We start from the raw sequence: 10,325 nt of genomic DNA, 5'->3' as shown, positions 1-10,325 counted from the left end.
ACATCCTTGCAGTTTGTGGAATGGGATTGTGGACATTCTATAGTTTCAGGATAAATAGTTTCCATTTCTGTTTTTGGTCCTTTATGGTCTTTTAAGTAGACTTCAGGGAGAGGAGTGTTAGATGTTTGAATGTTTTATACATTAAAAATCTATTTTATTATGTGACTAATAATTCTTATTTTATTGCTCTGTAATTTAGTTAACTACAAATTAGATTTCTTACATACATAAGCCTTACATGTAATTTATATGTCATCCTAGGTATTCTATCTTTAAACTTAAAACTACTTTATATACAAAACTGCTTCCATTTTTGCATTCAGTTAGCAATGGGCAAAATCAAATTTGAATAAAACATATTTGAAAACATACCCATATAGAAGGTTATTGATTCCTTGAAATTATTTCTACTTATATTTATATCCTATGATTTATTGAAAATATATACCCTTGGTTATAATATCCTTATGAATTTCCTCCCCCAGGAAATAATTAATAGTTATAAACGTGCTATTGTCCTGCAGTCTTCACAAATCTCTATTATTAGTAAAACCAATCCAACAGGCTGAAGACATCAGAAACCATTCTTTCCAGACAAAGAGAGAAAAATGTCACCCAAATGAAGGAAAATATTCTTTCGCAGATCAATTTTCTGTGTTTCTCACAGCACTCCTTCCTTTCCCTGTACTGAGAGTTCTCAAGGGTGTAGAGTGGACACAGTAGACAACTGATTCTTTTCCACGAATCCCCAAATCATGCACATGGAAATGTTTAAAATCTTACACCAAAAGTAAGAAACCCAACTTCCAGGAAGATTTAAAATTACTTAGATGTCTTTTATATATCAAAACCTCGCAATCATTATTTAAAAAGTTATTTAATGAAAGTGAGGGCATTCTTGATGATAATAAAGAACAACACAGGAAAAACGGGAAGCAAATGCTGGGCGGAGTGGGTGAGCCAGGTAGGTCCGCGCACCTCTTGGGCTTCTGCACATCAGCCTGAGTTTCTGGGTCTGTTCTAAACCTCAGTAGTATTTCAGGTTACTACATGGCATAGATCTTTGTGGTGCTGGTCAAACCTCTAAGTGTTAAATTACCAAATGTACAGTTTTCCAGTATTGGTTCAACGGCTGATAACATTTAGGAATTGGGTTTTTGTCTATTTCTTTTATCTCTCAAGGATAAGCAAGATAATTCATATTTCACCAACCCAAGTCTTCAATGACAAAGCTTGCAGTAAAGTTCCCTACTGTCAAATTTTAGCACCTAGTTCAGAATTCTCATTGCAAATTTACACTTGGTTTTCCAATTAAAATGGGCTTTTGTGAGTCCCCTGCTGATAGCTATTGGCTTGAGAAAAGTTACTTAATTTTCAGCAAGGGCATTTAGGGATCCCAGTGCCAGGCTGGCTCTTCTGTTGTTGCCTTGAGCCCAGCTGTGCTGAAATATTAAACTTTAGTAAATTAGGTAAACTTGCAGCTTCCTGGCTGATACAGTGATGCCCTTTTCTTTTTCTGCAAACCATCTTCAGTGTGAGTTGTCTGCGCAATTCTTTCTCCTCTAAGAGAAATACAATTGAGATTATCTTCTAAATCTAGACAAGTTTTCCATTCAGACTATCTTCCAAATCCAGACTTTTCATTTTCAAGATGGTTGTGCCATATCCTACTTAGCTAACAGAATGCTTAAGCTTTCAAACGTGTAGAATTGGATCACTTTATTACTTTAGCACTGAAGATAGCATTACTTTATTATACCATACTCAGTTGAGCAGCTGGATCCCTAAGAATGTCATTCTTACATAAAAGTAGCAACTTTTTCTTTATTGATTAGTATTTATTCTAGCAGCAATAGTGAGCTATGGAAGGAAATCATATTTCTAATAAATCATATTTGTTTTCAGTTTTTTGCTCCTTTCTCTTTAAGAATCGTGTCTTTTTTTCTATATTTCTGAAGTGTGTTATTCATTGACCAAACATTTACTGATCAATTACTATGTGCAAAGTTCTGGTATGTTTTCAACTATATATTTTTAATTAGAACGAATGCAGAAATAGCAAAAAGAAACTAAACAGTTGGTTTTTTTCCCTCTTCTCGATGTTATTTTTTCAGCGATGACATTGCTGGCTTCAGCTTTATTGAGCTGTCTGGCCTATTTGCTCCCCAAAGGCTCTCACATTGGTCTTCCAGGTTAAGACCTTATGCCCCTAAGAGACTCCAGTTGAAATATGAATATTTTTGTTGCTTGGGGAAGTTAACTCACTAAAGCCTTTCAAAGGACCTTTATCGAGGTACTCACAAGATGGAAGAGTCCAAAGGTTGTTTCTGGAAAAATCTGAAATCTATACAAAAGTAGATTGAATAGTCTAATGGGCCCGCATGTAAACATTATGGAGTTTTTGGTTTATTGATATTCCTCAAGGGTCGAGTCAGGGGCAAAACCTGGGGAGGTGGCACAGTGGAAGCTTGGGAAACCTGCAGGCTACCCATGGAGCCAGATGGCTTAGGGCTGAAACAGGAGAAGCCCACTCCCCAATAAACACTTGGGGAGCCAGGCTCTCACATTGCCTTCGGATCACTCCCTTGCAACAAATGAGATAATTAATAGATGAGATGATAACCAACAGAATGTAGACCGGTATGATTTAGGTCAGGGGTCTGCCAACTTTTTCTGAAAAGGGGCAGCTAGTAAATACTTTTTAGCTTTGTGGGCCACATGATCTTTGTGGCCCTTGTACCATGAAAGCAGCTGTAGATCATTACGGCCCTTGGTAATACAGAGGAACAGACACGGGGGTGTTCCAGTAAAACTACAAATACCGGCAGGGGGCCGAATTCGGCCCTCGGGAACTAGTCTGCGCACCCCTGAAGATTGCCTGGCCCCAGAAATCGCGTCTCTGCGCCTCCGATTCTGCGTTTAAGCCGGGGGAGGCTACTTCTTCTACCGGGCACCGGGATCTACCCAATGGCCGCCCAGTTCCTGGTAGCCTTCCTGCGTGGGACGATCCAGCAGAGCGACGGCAGTTTTCGAAGTTTTTAAAGTGGGCTCCTTTCCTGTCCTCTCGCGCCCCTCTCGGCCCTGGCCGTAACCGCCCGGACGCCGACGGAGTCGCGGCGCTCACAGGTGGGCTGCGTGGGCTTCGAGGACAGGCGCGCGCGCGCTCGGGAGCGGGGAAGGGCGCAGAAAAGTTGGAGCCCAATCAGCGCCGAGCCGAGCTCCCGGGCCCCAACCTTCAGGTGACCCCGCGCGGCGGCGGCGGCGGCGGCGGCGACCGGAGCCCGCGGCAGCTCGGAGCGCCCCGGGGAGGAGAGGAAGCGAGCTCGGCGCGTCGTCCCCGCGATCGGAGCGCCGGGCTCGGCGTCCCCGGCGGCGCGGGAGAAGCGGGAGAGCCGGGGCGCCGCGTCTTCCGCGGCTCCCAAAGACCCCGCAGGCTGGGCCGGCTTGGCCGCGAGCGTGGCCCTCGCTGAGCGCCGCCGTCTCCTCTCCCGCAGGCAGCGAACCCTGGAGGTGTGCATGGCCGGGGCCGCGGCGGCGGCGGCCGCGGCGGGAGCGGCGAACCTGGGCTGCCAGGGCTGCGCGTCGCCCGGGCTGCGGCAGCGGCAGCGGCAGCGGCAGCGGCAGCGGCCGCGCCTGTGGCTCAGGATGCGGCAGGGGAGCGCGCTGCTGGCCCTGCTCGGCAGCCTGCTGCTGCTGCGTCTGCTGTGGCGCTCCACCGACGCACCCGCCCGCCCCAGGTAAGCCGCCCGCCGCGCGCTGGCCACCGCGGGTGCCGCGCACCCTGCTGTGCGCTCCTGGGACCCCACGAGCCGACGCGCTTGACTTGGGCGCGCAGACTTGTAGCGGCTGCTAGGACGAGCCGAGGGGCGGCGGCGGCCAGAGGCTGGGGAGGGAGAGGAGGGGAGTCCAGGAGGCAGCTCTGGGTGAGTCAGGGGTAGGGGACCAGAAGGGTGACACTTGGACCGCGTGGGCACCGGCTGGGGTGGAGAGGGACGGGTCTGTGTTGCGAGGGCCCAAGCGCGTGTCCCTCCGGGAGAGCGAGCAGCAGGGCGGGACCTGCCGTCGGGTTCTGCACCCGGGTCCTGGGCTCTTGGTCCCAGTGCGCGCCTTCCCTTCCCTTCCCTCCCGCCCTGAGCCTCCTGGACGCCGGGGTTCGGGAGCCGCCCTGGGAGCCGGGGCGCGCAGGGGCGACCCGGCCAGGCAGCGAGCGGGTGCGCGGGTCGCCAAGCCAACTGCTCCCCGCGAGGTGTAACAACTTAGTTTTCTTCCTGGCTTTGCAGACTCTTCGTGGAGGAAAGCAGGGAGGCCACCCACGGCATCTCCTCCGGGCTGAGGGTACCCCGGAGCCCCGAGACCCTGCAGCGCGCCACGAACAGGTACTCGCGGTGCCCGGCGGGGACCCGGTGCGGCCGCCCCCGCAGGACTCCGGTTGTCTGGCTGGGATGACACGTTTGAGTGAATATATGTATGTGCGCGCGCGCTTGTGCGTGTGCGTGTGCGCGTGTGTGTGTGTGTGTGAGGGAGAGAGAGAGAGAATGTGTGTGCACACAGAAGCGTGTAACTCCTCGCTCCCTCAGTCTCCCCTGTAGCGCCTGTTCCTGCGGCTTTTGGAACCAAGGGGTATGTTAAAACAGCTGCACTTTAAAAAAATTGGTGCTGAATTCCCCTCTTGATCATGGTGTGTTGAAAACCCCGGGGAGGAGCTGCTCAGCCTGTCTTTACTGAGGGCTTCGGTTGGTTTGCCTTCTGTCTTTATGCTTTAAAGTGCTCCGGTGTGACAGTCACATTTGGAAGGGTGGAACTCCGTGCACGGTGCTGAGAATGTTTTTGTCCTTAGTGCATGGAGACTTAAAATTGCTTTCTTTCACTCCCATGCGTATTTTTTATCCACGTGCAATAATTATTTGGTTTTTATCATTTTTCTGATTATAAAAGTAAGAGATGCTTGGTGCAAAAAGTTAGATAACATGAGAAATATGTAAAAATTGTATTCACTCAGAGCCCCACGACCCAGAGATCATATTAAGGTGTTGGTCTACATTCTTCCAGTAGTTTTTCCTATATACATATATTTTAAAATATATTTACTATTATACTTTGTAGTTTGTGTTCTGCCTTTTTCCCTCTAAACAGACATTCATATCATTAAATTTTTCCTCAAAACATTGCTTTTGATTGTTGCATAATTCATGATATGAATATGCCAGAATCCTTTTAACTGTTTCTAGTTTTAGACAGTTAGATCATTTTCTGTTTTGTTTTGCTTTGTTTGCTATTAATAATAGCAACTTCTATTAAGTACGTTCTTGTATGTAAATCTTAATATTAAATTAATTCTCCAGGATGGACTGATAGAAGTTGGATTGTTAGGTCAAAGAGTAAGTGTATTTTAGGTTCTAAATACATATGGCCAGTTGCTTCCTAGAAGACTTGAATCAAATTGCATTTCACCAGCAGAATGTACTTCGTGCCTCAGCATTGCTGTTACTGCAATTTTATATATTGCAATATATTTCATTTTCTTTTCCTCTATCTCTTGTGAATTTCTTTTCCTCTATGTAGTCTTCTGTATATTCTTTTTTTCTGAAAGAAATGTTTTTATAAGAGAATAAAAATAAGGCAAAATAGTTTTGGTCATAAACCTGTTGGGTAAGAATATTTAAAGGTAAACATATTAATTGAGGAACCAAACATGATACGTGCTAATCATTGATATATATGTTAATATGTGGATACAGGAAGTAGTATTTATTCTCTTTGACATTACTAGTACAGCAGTTTCTTGTATTATATTTCTCTTTTTCTTCTAAGGATAACTGAAGTGTGTTTGTAATAAGGAGCTCATTGATAGGACAGTCAAATATACTGAATGGGAGTTAGAATACATTCACTATCACTGGTGTTCTTTTTGCTATGTTTTGTGCTCATATTTAAGAACAGAGATTCTTGTCAGTTTTCTCAAGAGAAAAATTATGATGTAAGAGACAGTGTACACTATTCATGTCAAAACACAATTTTACTTGCATTTTATAGCTTGCTTTAGCATTCTTTTGGAAATGAATTCTCCCAGAAGACCTAATTGCCTTCTTATTAATGAGTCTGTAAATGTGTTTTGTTACCATTTACTATTTTAGCAGTTTTTAAAAAAATTATCTTTATTGTTGAAAGTATTACAGTTATCCCGTTTCCCGCCCATTGATCCCCCCTCCTAGACTTTCACGCACTGTAGTCTGTGTCCTTGGGTTATGCACATATGCATATAAGTTTTTTGGTTGATCTTCCTGTCCTCCCCCTCCCCCTTCCTATATTCTTGGCTCTTGGGTCATCTTAATCTGGTTGCATGACTCAGGGCTCCTGTGTGGCTCCTGCTTGGTCATAAGAAGGGTCTGGGGAAGCCTGGAAGAAATCTTCAAGGGCTGGAACAACATTGCCTCCCACAACCCTCCTTTTGGAATTTCACAGATCAGAGGCACTAAGAAATCCTGGAATAACAAAGCTTTTGAGAAAAATGTTGGCCTATACTTTGATTTTTATGCAGGGCTGTGTACTGTAGGTACACTAGCTTCCCAATGAACTGGGAGCATTCCATCTTTTTCCAAGTCCAGAAAATGTACTCTTTGTTATACTTTCTGAGGTTGCCCCTTGGGGAGAGTTTGAAAGAATGTACTAATTAAATTATCCTGTCCTCCGCCTTTTTTGAGGCAATTCTTTGATGAACTTTTCAGCTTTTTTGGCATATTTCTTTTCTGTTTGGCATACTTCTTGAGCTAATATAGGTAATTCATACTTTTTCCTGAATGTGGTCCATTTTATTAAGATTTTAAAATTTATATCATTCTGTTGTGTTTTTAAAAACTGTCTTTTGACCTATTTTGTATCTCTTTCATCATCTATGGTTTTGATTATTTATGTAGCAGGGGTGCAAAATTTAATCTAGACTACTGAGCTACGTAAAGAAGTTATAATTTCTTAATTTGCCCTTTACCTCTGCCCTCCGGAATGGTTCCTCAAATTTGCCCACTACATTGCTGAATTATTTTTCTGTAGAGTCAATTCTCCGTTTTGCTCTATGTAAAAGAGTAAATCTATGACATTTTTATTTTTACAGGTTTTTTCAGCGTGCACCTTAGCACATCGGTTTCTTATAGTATGTATTCCCCCAAAGTAGTATTTTCTCCATATCTTAAGAACAATATTCTCCCCTTAAGTTATAGAATCTTTTTATAAGTTTTATGATTTGGGGGGGCTTGTTTTTTCATTTAGATTTCCCCAAATGAGGAGGCCTCACTCTGGCCTTGTGCTCTCAGACGGGACACTTTAGAGCTCCTGGTGGTGGCCACTAGGAAGCATTCTCCCTTCTTGGACAATAAACCACATGAAAGGCTGAACCATGCAGCCCTTAAACAAATGTCTGTTTCTTAAAAATTTGAATTAAAAACATTGTGATAAAAGACTCATAATATAAAACTTATTAATTTGAGTTTTTTAAAAGTTGTGGTAAATACAGGTAACTTAAAATTTCCTCATTTGAGTATTTATTTATTGATTGAATTTATTGGGGTGACATTGGTTTAGGTTTTAAAATGGTATAGGTTTTAGGTGTACAGCCCTATAAGACATCACCTGCATGTTGTATTGTGTGTTTACCACGCCAAGTCGAGTCTCCTGCCATCACCATTTATTCCCTCCTTTGGGCCTTTCTACCTCCCCCACCCTCCCTCCCCTCTGGTAATCACCGTACTGTTGTGTGTGTCATTTGAGTTTTTACATACTGGACCTCAGAGCTATCTCCTGCTCCCATGTCTTGATTCAATGGCTGTCAGAAAGCGCACATATTCATGGGTGATCCTAATCAATCTGGAGTTCTGCTGCTGCCAGGAATGATGCATGACCAATGTCACCTGAAATCTGCCACCCCCTTCATGTCCTGGGCTGTGATGGCAGATTTCCCTTCCATTCCTTTAGTGTCGCTTTGTAATACAATAGAAGTACAATCTCAGGAGGGTGTAGACCGAGAGCAGTGAATGAGCCAGGGACACCCAGACGGCCTCAGGAAGCAGCCTGTGTGTGGGAGCAGCCACCTGATTTTCTGGTTGGGGCAGCTCTCTGCCAAGATCAAAGGCTCTCTCTCTTTTTTCTCCCTTGACCTGCTCTGTTTCAGAGGTAAAATTTGACATCAGCTGCTAGCAGTTACTCCATGTGGTTCCACATACTCTCTTGTTAGCAGTATTTCTTTCCCAAATTTCTGAAGCATCTATGTGAGGTTGCGTTTTGCGTAGACTTGTGTACTTTTCTAAGAATGTAGTAGGGAAGAGAAAGAATGAGGCACTATAAACTCTCTACCACCTTATAGTAAAAGCTGTAATAATGTTTTATGCAACATTTTCCTGTTATCTATATATGTTCATACTGGGCTCAGAACTACGAACTTCAGAAAATTCAAACTGAGTGTGAACCGAGTTTGAAGAAAGGGCCATGCGGCTCCGCAGAGCCCGGGAACAGCTGCTTTTCACCTCACTCCTTTCCCCTTGCCCACCCTCCAAACTGATGGAGGCTGTTGAGTTTTACTTTCGAGAATGCTGCCATTCACTTTTGTGCCTGTCTTTCATTGCTTCTAGAAGTAACAATACTACACGTGTCCTGTTTTTAAAAATTCAGTACTCTTTAACGTTGCCTTGAGTCTGGTTTCTGAAATAATGTAAAAGGAGGCTTTAAATCTTGCATTCTGCCTCTTTACCTGCTTCCTAATCCTGCACCTAATTGCAGCCCTTCTCTTTCAAGGCTTAGAGGGAGTCCTCCACTTCTGTTCTGGTGTCAGTTGCCTGTCTCCTCACATTCCCTGTTTGGAGATGGGTTTCAGTGGGTTCCAGACTGTCCTTCTGCACCCCTTTCTTCTCCGGCGCCTGTGTCACACCTTCAGCTGCTCTGCTGTGGGGAGAGCTGTCGGACACAGTTTTCCAGGCCAGCTGACCCAGGGAGAGGGCTTCTGTGGGCACATGCCACGTGGACAGGAAAGCCAGGCTGAGCTTGAAGGTAGGTGGGTGAGGAGATGATGGTGTTTCATTGGCCTCACTCACTCTGGAGGTGGTTGGAGGTGGAATTTTATTTTCTGTTAAGTTCCGCTACTTCCTCGACAGGGCGTCTCTTCACAAAGAGGCTGAGGGTTTCTTTTTATAACATGTTCACACACATATGCCAAAGTGAAGGCGGGTCCATCGAAACATAAATCAAGGCTGCCTTAATGTTGTCTGGCATCTCTTCATATTCCTTCCACTGTGCCCCTTAGTAGATACTCTCCTTGAGCCAACAGGCATTAGGATGAATTTGAAACAGCAAAGGGAAGCCTGTCTGCCTGGGGGGAGGGATTATTTTTGGGGGGAGTACAGAGAAGCACGAATATTTTGAGAGATTAAGTGCTAATGGGAGATAGTGAGAAAAGAGGTTTGGGCACAGTGGAAGGAATATGAAGAGAATAAAAGGGAATAAATGTACCTCTTTGTCTGCCAGGTACAGTGATTCATTTTAGAGCCACTAGTCTTAGCTGCTCTGTGGTTCAAGGGTTTGGAGGTTCTACAACCTCTCATTTGGTGGCAGAAAAAGAAGCTCTTTAGAGAGCTGCTGAGGCCATGAACAAACTTGAGGAAAATGTTCTTGTGTCCTGATGTCTTATTTTATAGCTTCTTTTACCATTAACAGATGGTTATTGCTGTAGTGTCTTTATGTGTACGTACTTAAGTTAAATCTATCTTGTCTATACTTTCATATTTAAAAAACTTAATTTTGTTTCATGAAGTACTAAGAATACTTTGAATGTACTGTAAATAATCAGTCACTGGGAACATTCGTCTCCATGGGTGTAATTGTTTCTAAAGGTAATTTCATAGGCATAACCTGTGCTTTGAAATTATTGCAAAGTAATTTCCATTGTCTTGTTAGTTACTGTAAAAACATTAGAACTCTCTAATATATAATCTTTAAACTGTACTATTCCATAAACCCTCTGGAAGAAAACAGAAATTTTAATGGCTTTGGAATAGGTAAAGAAACAACACTAAAAGTATAAACAATACAGGAAAATGATAAATTATATTTTATCAAAATTTAAAACTTTCATGCTTCTGCATACACATATAAGAAAATAAAAAGATAAACCACAGACTGGGGAAAAAATTTGAAAATCATACAGCAATAAAAGAGTTGTGTACAAAATATATAAAGAATTCGTACAACTAACTCACTAACAAGAAGAAAACAACCCAATTTAAAAATGGGTGGAAGATTTGAATAGATATTTCACCAAAGAAGAGATACAGATGGCTAATAAG

At 43.6% G+C, this 10,325-nt stretch overlaps 1 protein-coding gene across 1 annotated transcript in view; it reads left to right on the top strand.

Annotated features, from left to right (window-relative positions):
- The first annotated feature begins 3,606 nt into the window (after positions 1 to 3,606).
- Positions 3,607 to 10,325, top strand: part of ST8SIA6 (ST8 alpha-N-acetyl-neuraminide alpha-2,8-sialyltransferase 6) — a 115,809-nt gene continuing 109,090 nt past the window's right edge. Inside the window, exons 1-2 of the mRNA XM_016217415.2 lie at positions 3,607 to 3,737; positions 4,281 to 4,376. Coding sequence (XP_016072901.2) covers positions 3,646 to 3,737; positions 4,281 to 4,376 — 188 coding nt within the window. The 5' untranslated portion in view covers positions 3,607 to 3,645. The remainder of the gene's footprint in view (positions 3,738 to 4,280; positions 4,377 to 10,325) is intronic.

The sequence above is a fragment of the Miniopterus natalensis genome, chromosome 1, assembly GCF_054644295.1.
Source record: "Miniopterus natalensis isolate mMinNat1 chromosome 1, mMinNat1.hap1, whole genome shotgun sequence".
NCBI lineage: Eukaryota > Metazoa > Chordata > Mammalia > Chiroptera > Miniopteridae > Miniopterus > Miniopterus natalensis.
The sequence above is the reverse complement of the archived record's forward strand: the minus strand, read 5'-3'. Positions and strand labels throughout refer to the sequence as shown.